This window comes from Apteryx rowi, unplaced genomic scaffold, assembly GCF_003343035.1.
Source record: "Apteryx rowi isolate R43461 unplaced genomic scaffold, aptRow1 scaffold_8, whole genome shotgun sequence".
NCBI classification, from domain to species: domain Eukaryota; kingdom Metazoa; phylum Chordata; class Aves; order Apterygiformes; family Apterygidae; genus Apteryx; species Apteryx rowi.
In genome coordinates this window covers 4,242,993-4,270,873 of record NW_020451093.1, presented here as the reverse complement: position 1 = coordinate 4,270,873, position 27,881 = coordinate 4,242,993, and the positions used below count along the sequence as shown (strand labels likewise).

General features: G+C 37.4%; 1 protein-coding gene across 1 annotated transcript in view; it reads left to right on the top strand.

The window, feature by feature from the left end:
* LRP1B (LDL receptor related protein 1B) overlaps positions 1-27,881 on the top strand; it is a 572,531-nt gene that overhangs the window by 254,083 nt on the left and 290,567 nt on the right. The window contains exons 8-12 of the mRNA XM_026088976.1: positions 10,776-10,998; positions 13,721-13,892; positions 15,900-16,043; positions 17,474-17,710; positions 26,062-26,242. Coding sequence (XP_025944761.1) covers positions 10,776-10,998; positions 13,721-13,892; positions 15,900-16,043; positions 17,474-17,710; positions 26,062-26,242 — 957 coding nt within the window. The remainder of the gene's footprint in view (positions 1-10,775; positions 10,999-13,720; positions 13,893-15,899; positions 16,044-17,473; positions 17,711-26,061; positions 26,243-27,881) is intronic.

The following is a 27,881-nucleotide window of genomic DNA, read 5'->3' as shown; positions in this document are numbered from 1 at the left end:
TCTCGTGCTGGGGCCACTAGTCAATAAGACCTGCCCTAGAGCTGTTCACTGACTTGTGTCAGAATATGGTTTGGCTAGCTGGTACCAAGGTAGCAGGTTTCTGAATATGAGGTTCAATAAATATTAAAGAAAATCCTTTAATGATTGATTTAATGGTTTAATGATTGACACAGCAAACTGTCACCTTCGGCAGTCTACAGCTTAGTGATTTCCAGAGCTAGAAATATATTGTTGGGTTTAATAGCTGTTAATATATTCTTCTTTCATGAATTTTTTGGAAAAAAGAAATAGCCATCCTTGCTGTTGACTGCTGATTCATCACGCTGTTAAATCATTAGGTTAAAAAGTTTGAGTCTGATGCTTTGGGGATCTAAAAAGTGTATCTAGATATAATCCTTGCCTTTCTTTTTTTCTGCACAGGAAGGAGAAGCCTTGAGATTTCAAAAGCTTGCAAACTGTGGATTTTTGATTAGTTTAATATAATCCTCTATAACGATGATTATTGTAGCATTTTCTGAATGAGATGGATGAGACAAGTTCTCAAATGCCAGCTATTACTGACATTTAATCAGGTATAGGTCATAAAATACCAAGATGAAAGAACTGTTTTATAATTTATTTTTCACATTAATAATAAATATTTAAATAAATTAATATTGCAAAAATGTTGCCTTTTTCATTTGCTGTAACTTTGGTGTAAATAGAAAAAGTTGACTGACAAAAATCACAATTGAGGAAACAAAGCATTCTTTTTTTAAAATAGAAATCTGTATTGTGATAGGTGCAGTTGATATAGAAAATGCGATCTCTGACAAACAGAATGAGTATATTTTTGCATTTCGTAGTGCAAAACAGTTCATGTAACAATTAACCTCTGTTGAGGAAGGCTCACAATGAAAATACCTAGAATGGCCTGTAAGGATTGGAAAGCAGAGGAGAGCAACAAGGTTATGAAAATGCAAACGCTGCCCTTGTTTGCACTAAATCAGCCTGCAGTCTGTGTGTGCATTATTTGCAAGCCTCCATTCCTTTTTCTATTCTATACTAATGTTTGTAAAGAAAAATACCAGACTGAGAGCGTGTCTGTCTCTTTATGCACATCTCAGAATGCAAGCCCAGTGCCTACTGCTGCAGCAGGGCAGCAGCGGGGCGAGCGGCCGTGGGGATGCCACCGCCGGCGCCCCTCGTGCCAAGGTCGGGGCCTCGGCCGGGCGTCCCCGCGGCGCGCTGAGCCTGCCCGCAGCCCCACGCCCTGATGCGCGCGGGATCCCCGAAGCGAAACAGGTGCCCTACGACAGCGTCGCGTGTCAGAAAGCTACCGCTGTGCGCGCAGAGAAGTCTAGAAAGCGAGTTTCTTCCGCTCGTGAGGGAAACGGGGTGCCAAGGTGTCTCCTGCTGCTCGGCGCCCGCGGGCGCTGGGGCGATGCTGGTGGGGCCTGGGAAGCACAGAGCTGTCCCGCCGCAGACGCTAACCTTGCTCCAGCCGGCCACGTTGGCTCTCAGGGCCGGGGCTCCAGTCGCGGCGAGAGGAACGCCACGTGAGCAGTGGGGTTACGCGTGGGAAATAATATTGCACTGTGTCTCTGTAGCCATTTTTAGAAAGCTGGTTACTGCCGATGCTGTCCTGATCTACTCCTTAGCTGAGCTTAGCTCTGGGACGGAAATCAAACCTGGCAAGCGCCAGGCTGCTTTCGCATTTGCCTGAATTTCATCAGGCTGGAACTCAGAGATGCTTTCAGTTTAGTTTTTTCTTTTTCCCCCCAACAAATGCAGAACAATGAATGCATTTTTTTTTCAATATCCTATTTTTAAGAAGTTATTCTCAAAACTGTCTTTTCTCAACAAAAGGAAAAAGTTGTTTACTAAGTTGAAGAAGAATTACAGTTTAAATGCACATAATAATATATTATGAAAACTAAATAACTTCAAGGAAAATACTATATTCCATTTTTATGTCTGAGAGTTTTAGTACAGCCCTAATTAAGTCTTAGAAAATATGTATTCTGATATGTACTTGTGTTTATGTAATTGCTATGAAAGATCAAATGGCAACATTCTGTTGTTCCAGAAATCATTCAAAGCAAAATAATAAAAATATTATATTAAAAAATGTATCTGTAGGACAGCATATATGTCAGACCCAAGTTTCCAATGATTTCCTACAGCGAAATTGTTTCATTGGATCTTGCATACCGTATCGGCTAGACACCAATTGAAATTAACCCTCTAATCCTCAGAAATATTTACTCAGGACAATCTAAGAACTATACTTATCATAATGTTTTCACCAGGCTCAGACAGTTATAGATTTAAGTATGATATCTAACAAGAGCCTGTACATGATTTCAGTGTAAACATACATACATTTTATAAATATGTAGATGTGTGTGTGAAATATTTTTGATTTTATATATACTGTTTTAAAAATCTTATAAAGACTTTTTGGTACTATTTGGCTGTCACGTGTTAAAAGTCTACTTAATCAGTGATATAAAACTACAGGTATATGACAGTTTGAGTGTATTTAAAAACTGAAGTTTTCCAGGGGATCAACGGAGTTATTTGGTGTAACTGGTTTGCAATAGACTGGGAAAATATCGATGGTTCTTTCTTATTCTACCTGATGAGTTTGTAGTAGCACATGGGGAGTACGTGCGTATCCTGAAAGCACACTGCTTCCAGATACTGCATCTAATTTAAATCTAAGTACATTTTCAGAAGTAAGTCAGTAACTGGAGAAATAAAACTAAATACTAATGTTAAATAGGTCTGATGAACCCATGAATACAACTGTAATGTATCCTGCAATGAACAATAACATTTATTAACACCTTGCATATGTTTATGAATAAACATTAATATAGACCTAGAAAGTAAAATTTGATTGAGTTCCTAAAATTTTATACTGGAAATAAATTTTGAAAATTCAGACAGCATCCTTTTATTTAGAAGAAAGAGAAGGACATTGAAAATGCACTGTCACTGCACAAAATTACTCAAGCTAATTACATTGCTCTAATTAAAGGATATTGAATTGTATTTAGATAGAATAGCATATTAAGCAAGGATAAATTTGATATAAGCTAAGGGACGCAGTTTTTCAAGATTATGTCTCATAGTTTTAATCTCATTGTTGATGGAAAAAAATAGATTTAACTATTATGATGGCAATGAATGTAACACAATTTTCTTTTAATTTTTATCCTCTAGCAAAAGCTGTGAGCTGAATTTTCATTTATGTGGGTGTTTGATTTATTGGTATTACATTCAAGAAGTGCATTTTTTAGTATGTACAGAAATTCACACATACTCCTATGTGGAGCAAGAAAGAGAATATGGCAGAGCTGATAGGAGTTTGGTACCTATGTAAGTTTGAGGAAGTAGGCCTTGTAACCGGAAATTGAAACCGTGTAAAGATATCACAAGAGAAAGTTAGTTGTACATCTTGCTCTTACGTATTATTCTGCAGCCAGGAATGGTAGATCGGTCTGTTGAGGAACCATTTGCAGTTACCTTACTGCAGAGAAAGCTCATTTTGGTGATAAAGAGCAGACGAAACTTTTTAAGGCTCCTTAAAGCATTATTAAAACTTGATTTTATATATATTTGGTTGCCATTCCTTTACAAATGAAAATGCAGGGTTCTTTTTCCAAAAAAGTGGGAAGGATCAAACTTCAAAAACTCTATGCAGGATTTTGTTTTGAAAAGCTAAAACAAAAGTGGAGCATATAATGGAAACATTGTAATAAATTACAGTTCTGAGTTATCATATTCCATCAACTATGTAACATCCCTGAAAGTGCACATTTCAGTGTGCTGAAGGAAGCGTGTGCAACAGCCTATATTTACTTCCGTGGTACTCCAGAACACTGCAGAAATAGCATGATTCTTTAATTTCCATATCCCAAATTTTGTTATTTAAGTAGTAGTATATTAGAGTCATTCAAAACCCAGGTTTCTAGCATAATAGCTTAAAGATTTGGTTATGGAGTTCTCCTGTGCTGGTTTGGGGTTTTCTGGTTTGCTTCTTCCATGTCTTCTCATGCCCTTTTTAAAAACTGCTTTGAAAAGCAAGAAAAATAGATGTTGCAAAGTGAAGGTTTCATGTTTTGCTACATGGAATACAGAAGTTAATATTGTGATACCAGTAGAGGAAACAGTATTTGGCCATTTTTACAATTCAGCTAATATTTTAATATAGTTCATGAATGTTGTGATGAAGTTAATTTCCAGTGTCATTACTGTCACTTGTTCACTATCAGTAAATAAATACATACTGTAAACAATACATTTTAATCAAAACTGAAATATGTATTAGCTTATTTTTTTCAAACTTGCAGCCTTAAATAACTCATTGTCATTTGCCTGAGAAACTGAGCAGCTCCCATAGGTGTCAAGAGATTTTGCAGGAGGAGCATGGCGCTGTTAAGGATTAGGTCCCTGAGGTTTCTACGTACATAGATGCGTGACGGGTCCATATACGTGGCACATGTGTGTAAGGACATGTATATGCATGTACACACATACATGCGTGTGTACGGCACATACGGTGCAGGCTGATTCTCGTTTGAGTCTAGTTCAGATTTCAGAGACAGTGTTTTGAGTTACAAGAGCATTGAGCAAGGTGAGGAAAGGCAGCTGGGCCGGGAAGCTTGCAGAGTCCACAAAGGAGAGCTCACCGCTCTAGGTAGCCCTTGCTTCCTCTGGATGTGCTAGTTTTAATAGGGAAAAAAAAAAGGAGGAGGGGGATCATAGATTTTTTTATTCATTAAGAACTACACGGATTATGACAATCTGTAGATTACCATAGCAGGGAAGCAGTACCGTTCAAGTACCTAAGACTTTGCTGGTACACTAAGGGTCCTGGCTCAGTTACCACCAAAAATGTGTTAAGTCTGAGTGTGGCTGATTTCTTTTGCTTTAGATGCAGATGGAAGAGACAATTACTGAACCCAGAAATCCACTTAAATCTTGACAGATCTTACTAGTAGTTTTTAAAGACATGAATTTTTATTTTATTAAATTTCATCCTATTTCTGTTACTCCAGTCCAGAGTTTTTCCTACACCATCATTATTCCTCTTCTATATTAGAAAAAAACCTCTAATTTGGTGTCACTCATACATCCCAGGGCATACAGTGAGTGTTTTTTCATTAAGTAAGATTTCTCCCAAGATCAATGGAATATCATTAGTAGCTTTCTGTCTTGATAATGATCCTTTCAGTGTAATTTCTGGAAATTAAATACTGTTCTTTCCACTCTTACTCCTGTTGAGGTGTACTATCAAATATTTTACTTTAATCTAGATAGATCTGGTCCACTGCAGTAACTCTGTCTAAGAAACCAGCCTTCTTTCTATATATAATATATTAATTTACCGGTGCCAAAACTACATTGCAATTGACTCTGCCCCATGAACTGCCAAGCTCTTTGTTGTTCTCTCCTTCAAAATCTGCTCAGCAATTCCCATCTTGCTGAGACTGAAGCAATGGACCTGTAATTACTTCAGAAGAACATTCATTCTTTGTTGTTCTTCAGCTTATGGAGAAGGTGCTGTCCTTTAAATGTCAGTTTATTTGTAATCTTCATCCTTTTCCTACTAAGTAGTGCTTACACAAACACTTCCTTATCGCTGATAACAGAAGACTAGAGGAAGAAAGAAAAGGATATATGAGGCAGCAAAATGCAGTTTTTCCACAGCATTGACATTTGACTGCTCTGTGGCGGGTGGCATGGATTTGGCCTGGCTGAGAGTAGCTTTAACATGTGAACTTCAGTTGACCCTGTAGGATAAGGGAGCAGCTTAGATGTAAGAGTAGTAGAGCCTTGCGCAAAAGCAGCCTCTCAGGCAGTGTGAAAGTGCGGGGATGCCGAGACCTTTCGAGGTGAGCAGGCTGTGAGTGCCTGGTGGGTGCTGCGTGAGTTTGAATACCCAGCAGTGAATATCCAGTCGAGACCTGGCTGTTCTCTGTCCAACCCTAAAATCGAGAGTGTCTGGAGTGACTCGGGGAGAGTGGGGAGACACTTGGAGTACCCCAAAAGAGAGACGGGGAGAGCCCGGGGAGCCTGTGGACTGGCACCACTCTGCTGACCCTCTGGCTTTTCTTCTGGGCTGTGTCCTCCGCCCGCGGAGCGGGGAGGGTGTGTAATTTGTATATACTTGTGATTAACGTGTTTTGGTGTCCAAGTCCATTTAGTTCCCGCACTGTCATTTTGTCTTGAACAGCTATATACTATCAGGCTTATGATGGTTTATTTTCTGCACTTCTGTCCTGTCTGGGCATGCCAGCAACTGCTTCTTGCTTCTCCTTGTAGGGGATTTAGGTTATTGAACAATAACACGTACTTCTTCTACAGGTCCATTGAAAGAGCACTTGAGGTTTAAGAGCCAACTAGGGAATTAAAGGAGCAATAAGAACCAGAAATAGGCTGGCTTGCTGAGTTATCTAGGGAACAATTTAGAGTCTGTGGCCTGGCAGCTGAATGGATGAGCTACTGGACATGGTTACAAGTGTACCTCTTTCCTATTACAAATGGTAATGAAAGATTGAGGAGGAAAATAAAGAATAAAAAATAATAATAATGGCACATGAATACACTCAACTCTGAAGCATAGTTGTATGTGTCAGGATGAAAATGAAAACTGTTTCATGACACCATTTTTTCATATGGCATTGTTCCAAACATATTTTTTATCCAAAAAGTAGCAGAATTGTCAAATTTGCCACCCAAAATTGTTTGATTGTGCTATAAAGTATATGGCTTTTTAGGTACGTAAGAAATTAAGACAATGCATTCATCCAAAAGGCCAAATGTAGCTTTAAAAGGAGAACATATTTTCTTCAAGGCTAATGAAATAGGTGGGTTATTAATGTTGTGATTGAAAGCTTGGAAAATACAAGGAAGTAAAAAACAGTGATGGAAAAGCTGAGGGCTTTTTGAGGCCCTCTTTGTTAGTTTTGGGGCCCTGATAGTGAAGGAAAGATTAATCAGTGACTAATGGTAGGAGAACAGGAACTGGGAAGTTCAATGTGACTTTCCCCTAGTGATGAAGTTGTTCTTCTTCTGGATTAGTTTTTTTTGGTTAATTACTTTATTGCAGTTTGTAGTTGGTGGGTTTATCAGTTGAGGATATTTTGAAATGTTATGGAGACTTTGGTGCTTAGATGTGGAGGAGTTTTAAAAACTATGCTGTTAGTTATGAAATTGGTTGCATTTCATGGACTGGAGACTTGTGATAGGAAAGTCAGCTAAAACTTGGGAAATCAGCAGAGGGAGGAGGATGTATGTATTAGCTAGAATAGATGACTGTAAATCAGCAGTGTAACAGAGCTGTGAAAATAGCAAATGCTGTCCTGTGATGGATCAATTTGCAGTAGATGTGGGGAAGTTACAGTGCCATTGTACAGACACCAGTGAGCGCTTTTCTGGAACAGCGCATCCAGTGCTGACCATGCTTGTTCAATAACATGACCTAAAATTGGAGTGACTGCAGAGAAGGTCAATGTAAAGAGCCTGTTTCATGGCATAAGAAAGACTGACTTTGTTTGCTTATTTCTAGCTGTTAGCTAGACAGTGCAAAAACTTGATTGCCATCTAGAAATACACCTGGAGGAGAAGGCAGGTGAGAGAGAACTGTTTAGGCCAAAGAACAGTGTTTTGCAGAAGCCAGTAAGTATAATTTAGCCTTGAAGAAATTTTGTTTAGTTTATTAGAAGATTCATAACTGTTAGAACAAACCATTCTGGAAGAGCCTTCTGGAAAGAGCACTGGGACAAAGCAACTCAGTACTTTTATGATAGAATTTGACAAGTTTGAAAAAAGGGTAGTATATGATGCCTGCAAAACACCTGGACTTGAAGTTAGCCGTTTTTGGTCTTAATTAGCAACAGGCGGAACATGTTTTTTGTACTATTTCAAAGAGCTAGGAAAATATTCAGAGTTTCTATGCATGGAAGAGTCTGCAGCTTTCAAAGGTTAACATGCCTTAATAAAATTCAATTTAGTGCCAAAATTTTAACTATTTTATAGCTGCCCCAATTAGTATCCTCATTGGTAGTCTCAGGAAATAAAAGCTGTAATGGACACAGTTTTCCCTGTCGTTGTTGGAGCTGGTCCCTCAAGGTCAGTACTAATGGATGCTGTTTCGGATGTGCAGGGAGCCGTATCTTGTCAGTATTCATGCTGAAATTGCTCTGTGAATTGGTAAAAGATTTCACCACCCACTACTGAAAATGGATGGGCAAATCCAGCACCATTTGTAAGCATGGAAATTAGTCTTAAGCAGAAAGAAATACTACTAAAATGTATCCTTGAGAACTCCCAAAGCAAAGGGAAGACAATGTAATTGTGGATCAGTTTCATGTGTTAGTAATAAAATTCTGATTTAAACCTTGTTCTAGAAAACTGCAGAATTGCATTTCAAGATTGCAAGGTGAAGCATTTAATTTTGAAATTTAATTTTCAGTACTTACTCAGTACTGTCTTCTCTACATTAAATGATGGATATAAAGTTCTGTAATTGCCAATCTCCAAGAGAAATTATCTTTTAAATGAAAATTATATTATTTACATCTGAAGTAAGGTTAGCTTCCTTACCACAATTGTTGTTAATATAAAACAGGCATTCAGGAAATGCAGAAATGACCCCTCTAACACTGAAAGCTGGAGACGCTACTAAAATTAGATATCCTTTGTTGTATCTATTTATCTTATTGACATAGCCACATTTTTATTTTCTCCTGATCTCCAAAGACAATTATAGGTTGTAAAAGGCAAAGAATTGTTATCTCCAACTTGTTTAATAGTTTGTTTTGTGATTTCACATAGAACCCTATGTGATACCACACAGTCTTCTACAAGAATACTGTGCACTAAGCAAGCAAGCAGAGTCAGTTGCTCCAGGTCTGTATAGTTGCTGTGTAGCTAGAGATGAGAGAGAGAGAGAGAGAGATGATAGATAGATAGATATAGATGTGCACGTGTCTAATCACACCAGCACTAATTACGGCTTCGTGATTGCAAATTGAGCTTTGATTTGAGTAACTGAATCTTGAGATACAAAGTCCCATTAAATAATCTAAATCAGATCCCCAGAAATGCAGATTGTCAGCTAGACTGCATGTAATGTTTTAACAAGTGTTATTTTAAATTTAATAGGTGTTGGTCTTGCTGATTAAAATATAGATAGATAGATAGACAGACAGACAGATAGATAGATGGGTTTCCTTTCCAAATAAAACATTCATTTTGCAGGCATAATTTTTACTTTTCACATCGTCTGTAAGATGCACATTTTGATTTATATGGACCTGAATGTTAAGTAAGTGTTTTTTAAAATGTTCTTAAAGTACAGCTGGAATAAAGAATTACAATGAAGGACAAGGCAGGAATTCACAATGATTTTGACAAATAGAAATCCCTGTCAGGAATGGAGTTATCCCTCAGGAATGATATAGGTAAAGTTTATTCTGCCTTATGGCTTGGTGATGGACTACATGACCTTTCAAATTCTCTTCGAGCCCTGCTTTTATGATTCTGTGATCAACTCATTTTAGCATTTGACAGCTGCTGTATTTATACTATAGATAATTCTAGTGCTTTAGATACTTTGTGATTTTTTAAATGTACGTATTTTGCAAATGAAAGACTTTAACTACATTTAAAATGTATTCTCATTTATGTTAAGGTATTAATAATAAAGGTTATGGGTCTCATTTGGTGATTTAGCAACTCTGTATTTCTTCCAGGCTAAAGCATGCAAGTGTTGACTTTTTATGAGAGGTTACAAGGCTACAAATTACTATGATTTAATATAAACATATCACAAGGTTTATATGTTGTTGATCCATTAGTGGTAATAACTAGTAGATAATTCACTTAATTTGGAAAATGAAATCCTGATTCTCAAGGTAGTTTAGTAACATTCAGTCTGGAACAGGATTATTCTTTACAACACGTTAAAGTCATGGCAAGGTGGTCTTCTGCTCGCAAATGTAATTTAGTCTCACGAATAGATAATCCTGTAAAAGTACTGTCAGGTTAATCAAAACTGATTTGTGCATATTAAACCCAGTGAATGCTAATCAAATATCAAGTTGAGAAGCTTTAGTAGCAATTTTAAGTCTTTGATAATTTTCCATTATTCTTTGATGAAATGACTCACAGGATTTGTGGAAACACACTAAAGCTTTCTCACAGCTGATTGTCCTGCCATGAACTTCTTTCCAAGCCTGGATACAAATGCAGTACAGACCAAAGCAACTACTTTAGAAATGCTTCTTTTCTTTTAATCTGACAGTATTGCTGACTTGTTTTTGTTGAACGTTGTATGTAATTAATTGTTTTCTAAAGCATGTAACTGCTTTGTGGTTTTGCCACTCCTTGATATTTGTAACTATCTTGTTATTTTTAGAGGTAGTAGACTTATAGAGATGTTTGAGATTCTAATATAGTGTCTGTACATATAAATAATATCCATTTAAAAAAACAGAATAAGTATTAGCTGAAGGGTATATCTGTGGCACAGTGAAATGTATTGAAAACTTCTGTATGTTCCACTTGAAAGAAAATTCAATGTAATTGTAAAGCTGTTAGAAGATTTGGTGAAATTTTTAGTTAATCAGTTATATGATTATGAGTATTATATGTGTTATTAATAGAAGTAGCCCCTGAAATGAAGAAAAGTGAAAACTTGCTTTGCACAGTGCGTCCAGGAGCTTTCCATTATGCTCACACACTTTGAAACTTAACAGCATTTTATTTTCTTTCAACAGAAAGCTTTTCTTTACAGACTATGGGAATGTTGCCAAGGTTGAGAGATGTGACATGGATGGAATGAACAGGACATGGATAGTAGATTCTAAAATTGAACAACCAACTGCTCTTGCACTAGACCTCGTCAATAAATACGTGTACTGGGTTGACATATATCTGGATAATCTGGAAGTTGTTGACTATGAAGGAAGAAAGAGGCATACAGTAATGAAAGGCAGACAAGTAGGTATTGATTTGCAAATGCAATAAAAAGTAGTGATATCAATAAATGAACCTACATAATGCTAGCGGTTACAGTAATGTTCAGAATCTTTTCTTTTTGGTTCAAGTAAGTTAGACATTAAAAGATTCAGCTGCACGTTTTGTTTTATTTGCAACTTAGCCCATTTTGCAACCTATAGACAAGTTTCCATGCAGTGGCTCTTTAACAATACATCATGTAAGTCACAGTTTCCATTGTAAGAGACTTCTGGAGGGGAAATATGGGGTAATACAAGGGGGATAAATTATTAATGACAAGAAGACACTATTGCCATTTCAGGAAGAAGAGACTATCAGGGAGAAAAGAAATAACAAAAGGTGTTCACCTGTTCAGACCAATCTAGATTCACTCAAATCATATTTATGTTGATGGCAATTGTGTTCTTCCCAGTTGATCCAAGTCATAAATATAAATATAAATATAAACCTTGAGACTGACCTGCAAGTCTGTGAGCAGGAATGCATTGATCCATTGTTTTAGCTTGGAGAGTGGGGTAATAGGTAGTATGGAAAGGAAAGGTTCCACAGCTGTTGAAAGGCTGGCTGGAAACCTAGGGAAAAATAGCAAAGAATTGTTCCTGGTTGCTACTCTGCCTCACAGAGTTTGCATGTAAATCTGGTTCTGCCTGACGTTAAATAGGATATGGAAGAATGAATAAATAGATAGAATAAATACTACATCTTTTCTGCTGTTATTCTTTACTCACTTCCAAGAAATCACTGTTTACCTGACAGACAACTGGTTAAAATCACTATCATTTAAAAATATGTAGAAATAGTGACAACAAACAATCCAGACCGGCTGACTAAACAGCAAACACCAAGTCTTTCTATTTTTAGTGAAATGCTGCCTTTCTTACTCTAAAATGATCTAGCCACAGTCTTTAACCAGTTGTTCTGGAATGGCAGGTCTTGTAAACTTTTTTTTCAGGCGACATTTTGGAAACAGATACTTAGAAAAGAAACTAACAGTTTAACAGGCTTGATCTGAGTTGTACATACTTGTGTGAGAGATGTTTGTTCCTTCTCTTATCTGAAATTTGAATACAAAAGAGGATTCCTAATTAAATCTTAAATTTAAAGAGGATTCTTAAGTTCAGAGAGTTTCTTTGTTCTCTAAACTAGCTAAGAAGGGAGAAAGATGTTTCTTTCAATATAGATGAACTGAAAGGGTGATGAGTATAAAAAAGTTAGGCTTTTAAGTTGGTCACTGCTATCACAGAAGGAGAAGCGTATTGATTGTCTTTCCAGTCAAATGAAAAATCGGCGATTTCACTGGGTTTTGTGCTTGCATTTGCCAGGATTGAATTTGACTTAGTTCCTCCATGCTACTCGTAGTTAGTCCAAGGAAATAGCAAACCAGAAAACTATTCGCAAGAAGTTTTAGGGGTAAAAGTTTATTTCATAAACCCAAGCAAATCAAAAGACATACTTTTCAAATGATAAAAGCTTTTATGATTGATAGCTTGGAGTGCCTTTCAAAGGACAACATTTCCATTCATATATAAGATAATTGGGAAGCTGCATAAGGAGTTAAAACTACTGCAAAAATGCATAAATAAAAACATTATAAAATGCATTGTAAAAAGAGTCACATAATAGTGTGAATATAGAAAAGCTGTGATGGGAGTTAAATAATGAAGTATATGAAGTTTTAAATAATGAAGTTTTAAAATGTGTGCAAATGGAAACAGGGAAGAAAGAGGATTTAATGCAGAGAATTCAAAAATTTGGTACAGATGCATGATAATTTTCAAGGCTGTTTTCTTTTCCCTGTCTGGCATTACTATAATTGGACTGAATTTCTGTTAGGTCTTAATCAAACACTTCTGTTGATTCAGTTAGTTTTTACTGGGTAAGGGCAGAGTACAGAGGCAAGGATTTGGCCAACCAGGGGTAATTTCTGGAAAGGACTGGGATTTTGATGCACAACAGGATCCCCCCACCCCCTTTTTTTTTGTGAGGTATGTCTGAGTCAGAGTAAATGGGCTGAGTAAATACTTTGTCATGAATAATTTATTGATTAATAAGACACTCAGCTTATGGAGCACCTACCAACAAATTCTCTTTAATTTATTCAGTTTTCAAATTGCTTAATGAGATATTTTGCATTTTCTAAATCTATAGATCACTTGCAACCTCTATCATTGAACCCTTCATGTTTGAGCTGTGATTGGTTAACTAACTATGGGTAATTTTTAATGCATGTACCCATGCACATCTCCGATTAATGTAATTTTAGAATTCACTTCGTGAGAAACATACCTGCCAGTACTGTATGACCCCAAACATATTCAAAGACACAACACAAAAGGAACACAAGCATAGCTGAGAGCTAATTAATATTAGTTAATACTAATATATTCACTGAGCACAGTATGCCAGAGTTTATAATTTTAGAGACAGAAAACTGGGAAATTCAGAGGATAAATGAATTTGGAAAGCTTAATATTTTAAATTTTCTTTTTCTTGTACAAAACTCTTTTTTACCATAAACTGATGATTACAAGAATGTGAGCTATACTTGTAGTGTAGTTTTCATTTAATTTTACAAATATATATCACTTTATGCAGAAATTATTCTGTATGGTTTAGCATGTACATTTTGCATTATTATTTGATGTTTCTAAAAAACAGAAATAGCTAAAATAGCTAAAATAATTATTCTTTTTCTCTTTTCCAGGTTAGGCATCTCTGTGGTATAGCAGTATTTGAAAACTACTTATATGCAGTTAATTCAGATAACTTCAGCATTTTACAAATAAACAGATACAATGGCACTGATGTTCAGTCTCTTACTAAACTCGAAAATGCTAAAGAGATCCGTGTATACCAGAAAAGAACTCAAACAGCAGGTAGGATCAAAATTCCTCTTTCTAAGAAACAGAAAACCAGCAAAGAGGTGGATATGTGGTCAAAAATATTCTTCCAGAATGTCCCGTCAGAAGGTGCAGTGAAAGCGGGTCACTGCAGCAGCTCTGGATGGCATCCTTTGCCTTGTAGTTCTCCGTGTGCCCGACTGCCCGTTCTCCTGCTTCACTAAGCTCCTCACAGAACTGGCTCCTGAGCACGCGGTTTGGAGAACTGCTGAAGGGCCCTGGTTTGCAAGGTCTTGGACTCCACACGGACATCCTTAGAGAATTTAACACTCTTTAAAGTTGTTAGATGTCTAGTGTTGCCCGCCTGGTTTGGTCTCAGACCTCTCAGATTCCTGGTTTCCCAGGGCCTCCAGAGAGCTTTTCAGATGGACGGCAAACCCTGAGGGAGCTGAGCTTCCTGCCCCTGCCTTTGGGGCTGCCAAAAAAGCATGGAGATTTGGGTAGCTAGCCTGCCTAACTGCCAGCCCAGCTACTGGTGAGATGGGAAATTGCTTTACAGTTTTCCTCAACTTGCATAATTAATTTTTTCCCTTTAGTGAAAGAAATATTCATTTTAGTCTAGAATGAAAACCTTCTATAATCTCAGAATTTTTCATAAAATAGCAAATTCCTTGATCCATAGTCCTGTATAACTCTAATCATGGGTCTAATTGCATTCTTTCTGCATCCAGAAGAGCAGTATGATTTGTAGGAACTTTGTGCAAAGATTACAAGATCTAAAATGTTTGCAATTACATTTTATCAATGAGGGGTTTTCGATATGACTGATAGCAATAAATACTAGAATCCTTGCCATGCTTGGACATAAAAGCTAACATATCAGTTCTGGGGATCAACATCAATGTTATTAAACAGACTGACTGCTTTTAGAAAAGTTTCTGAAGTGGTAGCAAGCTCTAAATTGATGTAGATTGGATGAAATAATTTTCATCGTATAGCCCAGGGCACTGGTTTGCAGATGTGAGTGCCAGAAGAACGCTGTAAGGACTCTCTCCTTGCTACAGGCTGACCTCCTGTACCCCTGAGGGAGTCAGAGACCTTGAGTACAGGAGGGACATGATTACAGTGTATCTTTTATTGCATCCTTTGTGATTACTCTACCTCCTCTTGCCCTTGTTTCGCTCTGCTAGTTACTTCGTTTTGAATGAATGTGTTTGTTGCTTTCAAGATTTGCTGTAATGGCTGTCTCAGCTTGGTAAAGTTTCTGTATACCTTTAACAATATCGACCTTAAACCACTGGATTACTTGTTTAAAAACAACTAAAAAGCTTGAGGGAAGGGGAACAGAAGAGAAAAAATAGTGTTTTGAGCTAAAATACCATTGGCTTATTGTGAGCCAGTCTAATAAATGCAGGATAGATGTTGCGCTCTGATCAGACTTAGTTTAAGAGGGTTTTTTTTTTTTTTAAATGAATTTGATGTATTAGTCTGCTAATTTAGAACTGTGCATTTGAAAATATGATGTCAAGGGAAAGGAATCCTTTGGATTCTGCAGTTGGATTTATGTCCCTACTGTTCAAATATAGGAAAGAGGCTACAAGGCTCTTGCTATTCTGCAGTTTCTGCATAGGTGTCTGCCCCAAAATGGTGTTGTCTAATGGTGTTGAATGATTAGTGAACTGGGTTGGCATCAGATTCGCTCTGTTCTCTTAAAAAAAAGGGGGGAGAGGAGAGTCAGTGAGTCAGTTAGCCTGAGGGAGTGCTGCCTGGCAAATGCCTATGTAAAAGCTTATTCAAAAAGAGAGGATTGCATACACCACTGTGGGATATGGCTTGACAGCCACAAGATAGTGCTTCAGATTCATGTATTTGTCAACTTTGAGCATCATCTAAAAAAAAAAAAATCTTCTTTTACAGTTATATTCTTGGGAAAGATTTATTGTGATACAAATTCACTTTTTTTTTGTAACCCTCCACAAACTGATGCATATAATTACTTTGCCTTAAATGGGTTTCAATCACGCTGTTTTTCACTTGTTGTAGTCAGAAGCCATGCATGTGAAGTGGACCCGTATGGAATGCCAGGGGGATGCTCGCACATCTGTCTGCTCAGCAGCAACTACAAAACACGGACTTGTCGCTGCAGGACTGGCTTCATCTTGGGAAGTGATGGCAGGTCATGCAAAAGTATGTTGTTAAAATCAGAGAGTTTGCCAGCTGATAGTATTTCAGGTCTTATTTAAAAACAATATCAATAACAATAGAAATAACACGGGCTGTTTTCAGGTAAAATTTGCTTGCATCATGTATCTGACACTTTGTTTATATACTGCTTTTATTCCCTTAAAATTATTTGATTGGACTCAGTTTATATAATTGACAAATTAAACCTGGGATGCTCTTTAAAGAATTCTAAAAACCATCAGAAGTTTTCAGTTTAACAGTCTTATTCTTTCCTTATAAACTGTGCATTCTCATAGTACATATGTACTGAAATGCTGCTAAATAGTTCCCGTCGCCATTAATTTCTACCCATACAGTCAACTTTCAGCTCAGAAGCAGACCCTTCATGTGAATAACATGAGCAAGGTTTTTCCTTGTAATAGTTTGCAAAAGGAAATCTTGATTTGAGTAACTGTAATTATACCTAGCACTACAAGAAAAACACAGTCTGTTGGTCACCTGCAGCCAAAGGGACAGTCCTGAAGGTTTTGGGAAAGGCCTGTTTTTGTCTGGTTTCTTGAACAAAGAATGATTTAGTTTAGATGAAGGGCATGCCATTAGTTACTTTGGTCAATGCTGGTAAGTAGATACATTTGACCTCATTCAAACTTCTCATGGTTTTCACCAACAACTCCAAAAACAACAAACAGTTCAGAGGCTTTGGGGAAAGGATATTTTCGTGTCTACAGGAGAATTTTAAGAGGTATGTTCATAATATGAAGTATCTAAGGATATTTTTAAGTATCTTTAAGGAAAGGAAATCACCTTACTAAACTTATTTGTAATTAACCTACTTAGCTAAATTGTAAAAAACTGCTGAGAAATAAGAAATATTGGTATTCATGTTTTGTGTCTGAGTTTGAAAGAACAGTGTGTGCTGATTCATTCTATTCCTTCCCATTTGAAAGAAATTTAATGTAGTCTTCTGTCTTGTTTGTTTCTGAGAAACTTCAGGTGAAAAAATTAGTGTTTTGAATTTGCTGAAGTTTACAGTCTTGTTTGATTTAATGATTACTTCAGTCACATTCTCATTACCCTAAGAGATCCTAATGAATTGTAAAATTAAATGCCTACAATGGTATATATGTCCATTTCACAGTAGATGCACAGTTATTCTACAGTCTAGCATTTCTTTTCAGTATGAAATTTGATAGAAAAAAATAATTAGATATAAGTAGCTCACTGAAGTAGTTTGTATTTTAATTAAGGTAATGTAATTAGCTAGATTTCTTTAGTTTAGTTACCTTCAGAATATTTGAGAGTTTAATTTTTGGTATTGAATAACACTCCTGCTCCCCTACTAATTGTTCCAGTTAATTAAACAGTGACATTATGCACTGTAAAAGAAGATTAGGCAGCATCAGTTGTTTATATTTATAATCTTTCTTTTGCAGGACCAAAGAATGAACTGTTTCTTTTTTATGGAAAGGGACGCCCAGGAATAATACGGGGAATGGACCTGAATACCAGAGTATCTGATGAATACATGATCCCAATAGAAAATTTAGTCAATCCTCGTGCTCTGGACTTCCATGCTGAGACCAATTACATTTACTTTGCTGATACCACCAGTTTCCTAATTGGACGACAGAAAATTGATGGCACAGAGCGAGAAACAATCCTCAAAGATGGTAGGCAATGTTAACTAATAGTGACAACCAGAGAATCTCACTAAGGGGAAGCTGAACTTATCTCTACAGATAATTTTACTTAAATATCCCTTTGAAAACACACCCAAACTAGACCCTGTGCAGAGTTGGAAATACTTCTTTTCTTACAACTCCCTGTTTTTATTTCCTGAGTCCAGAAATAGTAAGTTAGGTTAAGTTGCTCTGTTGTGAATTTTTACATTGCCCATTTAGTCTCTACCCTACCTCTCCACTGAATTCTTTCAGTGAGTTACATACAATGGATCCATAATGTAGTTCTTGGTAATCATTCATTGAGCCATCCCATATCCTTGTTGATGTAATGAGGCTTCTTTACTCCAAACCATATCACAGTGTGGATTCTGGAGCTTATTCAAGTAGTTTTGCAGAATGAGACTTCCTGTTGTGCCATCACTTGCAAATTCATTAGAAAAAAAGAAAATGTAGGCAATTTAGCTTTGTCTGTACTGATGCATTTTCCCTTGTATTGGTGGAAGCAAGAGGAAGACCCGAACATTCTTGGGAACCCTGAATTAACAAGTTTGTCCCATATATTATAGCAGTGGGAAAAATAACAGCAGTTCACTAGTTTCTTTCTCTCCCACCACACTTCACAGAATCTTTCTGGTCTAGATTCACATCTTTTGATACTAAATACTGTTTTCAATGATTAAACCTCCAGTCTGTCAGCCCATCCTTCTTCTTCTTTTCATGAATCCTTTTCATGAAAGACTGCTTCAGCAGGAGATAGCCACTGCCTCAGCTGAAATCTCTTTTACAGTAATTATTTTCTAGTACTCAAGAGAAAAGCAGTATGAATATCTGTCTTGGCCTTCAGAGAGCTCAATCTGTTTATTTGTAAATTCAAGCTCGAGGTAATAAAAGTAACTGAAATAATACCATTGCTTTGAGACAGGGATTTTCATTCGCTGTCATTCATAATACTCATTCCCATATTTCAATCCAACCATCCCAGAGACAGTATCTCCAGTTTGCAGTGATATGGGGATGTTTTGATATTTTGTCTCTTCACAGACCTCAGAGTCTGCACAACAGTCCCTTCAGTGGTAGCTTCAGGGAATGGATGGCTTTTTACCGTATCTTGGTGATTGCCTAATAAAGGGCAGCTCTCTGAGCAAATACGGAACTCTCTGCTGTCTGCTTGGTAATTTTTCAGTTCACTGTGAACATGGAAATGGGTAATATATATCAAAGAACTTTCATTGCTGACCTTCCTTTATTAAACAACACAAATTTCATTTTAAATCAAAGTAATCCAAATGCCGCATATAGAAAGCGTGGACGGCATGTAAATTTATACATTGTAAGGTAGTACCAAGCAGCACCCTTGCTGAAAGGTATCTGAGAGGTTGAAGTTAGTCTAATCAAACATGCAGACATGAATAAACTTTGCATATCAAATCATCACATGGAAGATACTCTTCTAAATAATGTCTAACCATAATTTCTGCATTTTATAAATACAATATAGCAAAATGCCAGAGCATCACCAAGTGAATTATGGTTCATCTGTGATCTATTATTAGTGTCATAATACTTAAAAAGAAAAATAAAATTTCACTGTGTATCTCCCCTCACTTCTTCCCCAGGAGCTTACATTCTGTACATTCAACTTGGTATAGTTTCATAACTTTAAAGTACATTTAAAGAACACTTGTTAATGTATTTTTCATGATTTAAAAAATTAATATGGCCTCCAGCCATACCACCTCAGCTTTTATTCTTGTCAGCTCTCAAGAACTCAGCAGGAATAGATTAAATCGGTCCTTCGTGGAAGGCTACTAGAGAAAAACAGGTGTGTCAGGAGGTGGTTTAATATTTGCTCTGAACAGCATGCTGCTAAGGAGCTCTATCTGTGGTAGGTGTCACTTCTCAGATTAGAAGTTGTCATTTTTTGTGACTATCACATTTTGTAAGAACAGATATGCTAGCTCAAACAACACTACAGCTCCGATAATTACAGTCTGCCTACACGAGAGCCTGATCCTAGAAGCTGTTGACTCTGAATTGAGAGTGCTGAGCACCTTACACTGCTGCAGTTTGATTTCTCATATAGTTTCAGCTGTGATTTCTTCTTCTTCGCTTCTGGTAATAAACTGTTGTGTAGTATGGGTAACTATTTGACAGCCCATAGCAAGGCCTATCCAAAAGTTGGCAGTACAACTGCAATAGTAGTTTAATTTTACCAGTAACAAAAGTTGCTATAATTAAGGTTTCAAATTACACTTGAAATCCATTTTTAAATTTAAAATGAAACAAATCTGAAAAATTTAAAGGGATTTAAAAATTGCTCAGTTGGAGTAACATAAACAGGAACTCTGTTTTTTACATTTCTTTGTCTCCTTCGTGTTGTTTAGGGTCACTGAACCTAAGAAGTTGTCTATTACTCACTTGTAAATATTAGCAAAGTTGGGCAATGGCTAACTTCTTGTTCAAACAAAATCAACGTAAGTTTGTAAATATTTTTAGAATCTGTATAGCTGCTGGTATATGGAAGAACTATTTTTTTTCAGCTGTTCTCATATTAATCTAGCATTTTAGGCAAGATTTAACTAACATCGATGGAGCTATGCAGTTCTGTAACATACTACATTCCATGCTTATAATTTCTAATATCTTTAAAACCATTTTAAAGGCAAATCATTGCCTTTAGAGATATGATCAATCTTTTTAATAATCTCTATATTCAGCATACATGGATGTCACATATTACTGTTGATTGTAAAATCCTGGTAGGATTTTCAGAATTACAAGTGTTAATTTTTCTTATCAAATGGCATTTTATTCACTGTCATTCCTCATTCTTTTTATATAGAAAGTGCTTCATGTTAGAAATTCTGACCCACTGGAATCAAAAAATTTTGCTTAACTGGAATGGCCGCTATTTTGCTCTTGTTTACTACTTGCTGTGAAGCCTAAAAAATTCAGGAATGCATTTAAAGCTTTTGGATAGTTACATAAAGGTGAATCCTAAATCATAACTTAGAATTTACACTTTATAAGATTCTGGTGTAGATGTTTCCTTATTTTAAAGTTTTGTGACATACTTAATATCTAATTACCATTTGATTTTTTGACTCCAGATTGTATTTGGTTTAGATGGTTAGATATTCCAAAATTATTATGCAAAGCGCAGTAGCTCAGATACAGTAGATATTATAAGAAATTGAAAAGACTTGGATCAATATGCTTGTAATTTTTAGTTGATTAAAAATCTAGATGATTTTTACCTCCTGAATGCTAGGTATCTAGCATTCCAATCTAATATTTAGTTTTGCTGTTGTTACTTGTACAGTTCATACTTTATGATGGTTCAAAGTGAACATATTTTATGGAAATATCCCCAGTGTGGAAAGCCTCAAAAGCTTGTCATGTATAAGAAAGGACAAAAGTGTTACTGCATAGATTTACTGACCTTAGTTATGACACAGTTCAGGGTTTTACTGGAAGCTGTTAATCCAGTGTGATAAAACCAGCTGTTGACATCTGCATCCAACAAATTCATTGCTGGCCATGAGCTGCACAGCCCATGTTTGATTGCAGGAAACTCCTCATCCTTTTGTTCTTGCCTATCCAGTAGCTGAGCCAAACACTGAGGGTCTGTTTAGTCCTTTTCCTTGTATTGATCTCCCAAAGAAGACAACTTCAAATTTGAATTTAAATTTGAATTTAAAAGCTGCTGACGCTGCCTTTTTAAAGCAACCTAGCAAAGGAATTGAGAAACAACAAATAAAACAGTGTCCATCAACCTGGAAAATTCTATAATAGTGACAAAAATTTCCTTCCTTTTATGGTAAAAATGAATTATCTCATCTGTATATTTCTGTTAAGTTATGCTGTTTACCCACTGCCATTGTGCCCAGAGAGATGATATTTGTAAGGGAAAAAGCAGTTTTAAAAATACTAATTAGCTGTCAAGCTATGACTTTCATTAGTGACCTGAGTTGCTTTTAATTTTCTGTTATAAAAAGTGAAAATGTACGTACTGAAACACCTGTCTCAATAGGGTGGATTATAGACGTCATGGATTCTTGTCATTTTTGAGTTTTGGTATACTATGTGAGTCTGTATCATAATTTTAGTATATTTCAACCTTATATATTAAATCCATTTTGCTATGCTTTTTTCTTTAAAGGAAATAGTTATAAAATCTAGGAAAAAATGAAACATTTTGCAATGGCAGACATTATAGTTCTATTAACTTGGTAGGGAATATGGTGGTTTTATAAACCACTGTAAAACATAGTTCAACAAAAAGGCCACAAAGTAATTTATCATGTTATGATGCTCAATGCTATTGAGATTGTAACAGCACCTTTTACAGATGCTGTTATTGCATCCAAGTGTATAAAAAGCCCAGTATTTCACTTATTGGGTAAAACTGTCATATTTTATCTTTGTGTATTGCTGATGACATACCATATGTTATCTATGGGTTGTAGTAAGCTGAAATTTTTCTGTTCTGCACTAAATAAGTTATGTATATTATGACTCAGTAAGAGAGCTTTACATTCCAATCCATCATGAACAATTTTGCTGGTTTCTTTTAGGGAGCAAGATAGATAGATTATTAGTGCCATAGCCAGTAAAGGTGTTTGGGTCTAGAAAGTATTACTGGTGAAAAGTTTGTCCCAAGGAAAACATGGCTGATATACTGCAAAAAAATATTTCGGTGTGCTGAAATTACAAATTTTAAGAAGTAAGGCCTTTCCATTAGTACTTACTGATTGTATTACAGGGAGCCATCTTCTGTACTGAAATTTGACTGAAGTTTGAGACAATACAGTGCCATGGCACAATGCTGTTGCAGTAAACGATTAAAATGGACATTTTGAAATGTCCCAAACTAGAACTGCAGGAGATATTGTGAAATTGTTGGCAAGAAAACTGACAGTTAAATTACATGATATTTGTGTCAGCATGATTCAAATAGTAAACAGTTGCATTCAATTTAGCCTATTTTTACATGCATATCTGGCATAAGCAGAATTTAAGCAGGATCAGTGATTTTTGTCACATCAGCATTTCTTTAGAAATTACAATACATTAATGAATTTTTGATGTTACACTGTGATATAAATCTCTCTGTATCATGTTTGTTCTGACAAAACCTTTCAAGAGACTTTACTCTTGATTAGAAAGTGATGCTAGCACTACTGAGAAAGAAATAACCCGTTAAAGTTTGAGTCTAGACAGCATAACCTGCATAAATGTGAACAGAAAAAGTAATTTACATTCCTTTTTCAGATCTTGATGATTCCCGTCACTGAAATTGTACCTTAGTAGTACTGTGTATCTTACAAACAAGTAATACAGCCCACATTTTCAAGCAGCATCAGAGTAATGAGGACTTCTTTTTTTGTTTCTTAACTCTTCAGCCTCACTGACCTTCCTTGTTATGGAAGCAGAGGGAGGCATCACAATTCAAATGGGTCTTGCAAATTCTTAGGCCCAGACTTAATAGGAACACAAAAGCTGAAGCCATTACATTGTTATCTGATTTTTTTTTTAATAAAAAAGGAAAGATCCAGGAAAAATAAGTAAGAGATGCACGATTAAGTTATTTCATTGGAAAATGGAGAGAGAAAAAAATAACACCCAAATCAAAGACAGAAGCGAGGAGGTGATGCAAATAAGAATGAGGGATAATTATCATCCTTTTGATATATCCAGGTTCTTGTGCTGGCTCTGGCACAGACTTCTCCAGTTACTGAGAAAGTAGTGCTTTTTCCCCAAGGACTTGAGTTCAGAGCCACTGTCATGAATTAAGATGCCAGGTGATTTGGTTGCAGAGAGAAAACTTTCCAACAGTATTAAAAACATAAATGTACCTGAAGGCTGTATTGGATAACCTTTGGAGCACAAACTCTGCTAACTACGATACTGTATCAAACAATGTAATGATAAAAGGATAATTTGCACCTGAAATTTGACCTGGCAGAGGATATTAGAGCACATAAAGTTTCCTTACCTTTAGGAAAGAATTGGGGCGAGTACGAAGGAAAGGTAGAGGTGAAGGGGAATCCGCGTGTGGCTCGGACGCCACGGGTTCAACTCCACCAACAGGCATTTTGCCAGGGCGGGGCGGCCGCCAGCTGCCCGGGGCCGGTCAGGACCGGTCAGAGCCGGTTGGAGCCGGTTCCAGCCGGCCCTGAGGCGGAGGGGAAACCATGGCGTGGCTGAAGTGTGGCTGGGCAGGGGAGCGCGGTGCCGGCGCAAAGCAAGCCGCGGGCGGCAGGGAAAGCCCCGGCGGGGGGACACCACGGCGGGGCACCCAGCCCGCGGCCGGGGCGCTGGGGAGCAGCGCGGCGGGCAGTGGTTAAGCACTGGGTGCTGAAAGAAGGGGTCAGGCGCAGCGCCTCCTGTGCCGCAGGGATTTGGACGGAGCGGGCGTAACCCGCGGCGAAAGTAAATAAAGTTGACATTGGGGAGAGGGAAGGGTTAGTGTTTGTGTGTTCCTGGGAGCAGACACTTGTGTTAGTTGGCAGGAAATTGGCTCAAGTTTGGCTATTTGAGGCTGCTTGCCCAGGACAGTAATGGGGGAGAGGGAGGTCGCGGGCAGCACCGGGGCCTGTTGTGGCCCGGAGCTGGGGTAACAAGCGATTCTGAGACTCCAGGAGGAGCCGTGCCTACACCTACAGGATCCAGGGAAATTAGGCCGGGAGCTGTGGAGGAGATGGGGTGGCCGTGAAGGGATAGCTGGGGTGTTACGGCAATGGGCGCGAAACGGCTGGCTGACAGAGGCGTTGGCAAGTGCTCAGCGCGGCAGGCACCCTCGGTCAGGAGCTGGCCACGGGAGCGGTGAGCGAGCTTCAAACGACTGCCACGGAGGAGGATCCCGAAACCGCGAGACAGGGAACCTCAGGACTTTGGGGCAGCCCCAGTCCCTGTGATGAAGCAGACTTGCGGGAGCGGTGTGAGCACGCAGCAGGAGCATGGGGGGGCTGGAGCCGCTGCCCCTGCGGAGGCTGTGGCAGTGCGGGGAAGCCGGAGCAAACCGCGCAGCTTTTGGCTCAGGAGAGCAGAGCTCCAGGGAGTTGGGTGCCTGCACCCCTCACAGCCGCTGTCACGTGCAATGAAGGAGGACTTCGGTGCCGGGTGATGGAGGCCTGTGTGGAGCGATGGCTCCGATACTGTGAGCGAGATGCTCCGTGGAAGGCCTGGGAAGAAGAGAGTAACAGACTGCGGGTGCTTGGGCGGCTGGAGTGTGTTTGCAGGTGCAGGAGAGCGACCTCAAAAAGGTGGTTAACTGACATCATGTCCCGAAAGCTTGGATGGTCCGGCACCAGGGGGACCATGCCAGAAGACTGGTGTAAGATCAGCAGCATGGTAAAGGATGATGCCTAAAATCTGGTAGTGTTGTCAGCCTCGACAACATTATAAACATCGGGAATGAGCGGAAATTCTCCATGCCCCCACCCTACACACTGGGACTTAACAGATCTTCCTGGAAGAAAGAGGAAGGATGTGATGAAGAAGGATGGAAAAATCTTTAGAAATCCAGTGCTGTGAATTTAAAAATTTGTGAGCATGCAGAAAAAGGCAGAGCTCAGTTAACACTGTGGCATATCGGGCAAGCTTGGAGACTTGGCTGTTCAGAGCGTTGTTTCACTTCTCAGGTGTGGCAATGCCTGTGTTGTATCGAATGAACGTTGTTGGCCCATTTTGGTGCTTGGTGGACTCATGAACCTGTTGGCACATCCAGTAGGAGTATTGCTCTTTGCTTGTATGCTGCTTACAGTGTTAATTGTTTGCTCTTATACTAAGGCATGGAGAATAACTCAAACTGTTGTGATATACTTGCTTGTGTGTTTTGCAGTGTCAAGGGACATGGAGCAAATGCTTATTGAATGTATATTTTGCTTATTTTTAAATAGGAATTATATTTGAGATTTGGGTGAAAACAAGATAATTTAGAGACAGTGCTGTGATATGGTACTGAGAGCAGATCTTGGAAGCTATTCTTGACTCGGGTAATACTATTATTTAGGGTTAAAATTAAGTAAGATTTTGTTCAATGGTGATTTGCCCAGTGCCAGCTATAGTTAGCATAGGAAGACCTACAGCTTAATATACAAGTTTTATGATCAGTCTTTATCTATTGTAGGGTGTTTTCAGCAAAGACAAATTCTGACAAACACAGCAAATTTTACCATCGTATTCCAGCATATATAATTTCAATTCAAGAAAATAATTTAATTTAGCTATACTTGCCTTATATTGTCCATTGTTGACACTAAAGAATAGTGTTAGAACGCAAACATAACCCTAGTCTTTTCTTACTGTCTCCTTTTATTTTTATTTTTAAACAGACCTCGATAATGTAGAAGGCATAGCAGTGGATTGGATTGGAAATAATCTTTATTGGACAAATGATGGCCGCAGGAAAACAATCACTGTAGCCAGGTTGGAAAAAGCCACTCAGAGTCGAAAAACTTTGTTAGAGGGAGACATGTCCCATCCGAGAGGAATTGTTGTTGATCCTGCCAATGGGTATGAAGTAGATTAATTTTTTATGCATGTTTTTATACTATAAATAAATACAGGACTGAATTTTGCTTGGGATGGGGGTTTAGATCCATGCAGAAGTTTATCTGTAATTCCTGTCCAGTATTCTTCCTGAAGTCATCAGGATAATGTATATACCAAGATACGGATCTGTGTCAAGTTAATTTGAATGTGATACACTCGATTTGTTACAGCAAGAGGCGAATCAGCCTTGTTTACATTTCTATGTTAAATTGTTTAATATTAAGTAAACTTTACAGTATTCCCCATTATTTCTCTCTTCATAAGTCTCAGTTTCTCAAGATGATTATAAAGATACACTTGTACACACTGGCTTACAAAATCTAAACAAGACAGTTACTTTTCATTTCTCACATAATTAATTGTGATAGGCTACATAATAAGAACATGATATTAGTCTGGTACAACTGTGGTAGGTCTAAAAATTCACTGGTACATATTTATTCAGGGAATTGTTACCAGAGGATGTGGGTGGGTAATTCTAGTGTGGCTGGACTGATGGTTGTTGTTTTTGTAGTACAAGAATATATACTATCAGGTTTTCACTTTTGAATTTGCCCTTTGAGGAATGGAAGTGACTGTGGAAAGGCTGTAATTAATTATAAGGTCAGATAGTAGGAATGTAAAATCAGACCACAAACCATAACCATACCCACAATTACTCTGTTAATTTTTTCAGCTCAGTAAATGTGTAGCATAGAAAGTTTATAAAGATGTATTGTCTGAAAAGGATTATTTTATAAAATGCTTTTCTAATGAAATAACATGCCCTTTATGATTATACTTCTCATGGAAGCTTTTCCTGAAGGAGAGAATTTATTATGGCATTTTAATTATGTTTAGAAAATATTAGTCTTGAGATAACCAATGTAGAAGCATTAACTGCCTTTTGAGATACAATTAAAACATATTAATGTAAATGTTCATTAGTGTAATGTTTTAGTGTGTTTTAGCAAATAACATGGTACCTAGAATAAGTACAGACAAAAAGTTAATGGAAAAAAGCTCATTAATTGCTCTTTAGCAGTCATGTAAATATTTGTATAATGTATTTTTTCTTCCAATAAAATAAGTACTATACTGACCTGGGTCTTTGCTAGGGTTTCAGAGAATCAACAGGTTTTCTAATTTTGTGATTAAACCTAGTGTTGTTTGAGTCAAACATACAGTGAAGTTCATAAACTTCATGGATTGAAAACTGAATGACATTCTTAATATATATTTACAAAGATAGTAAAAAAACCCAAACCTTCTGTATGACTTGAAAGAGATATAAAAGAAACAAATGATATATTTGCGTATCTGTTGACCCGTGCCATGATAATACAATCTTTTCTTTGTATTTTGCAATGTATTGTATAAAAATCAAATTGATCAAATTATGGTTATACATAAAAGTGTGTTGAATAAAATTCTTGGCCAGCAGGTTTGGCATCTTTTACATGAATATGTTCTAATCTGAATGGATTTGATAGCAAAAATATTTTTCACCGAAGTATTTCATATCCTTTGGAAACATGGGGTTCCTAGAATTAAAATCCCATACTTTACTTGTCAAAGTACAGACAAGTTAAGTGGATAGAGATCACACAAGTTATATCAG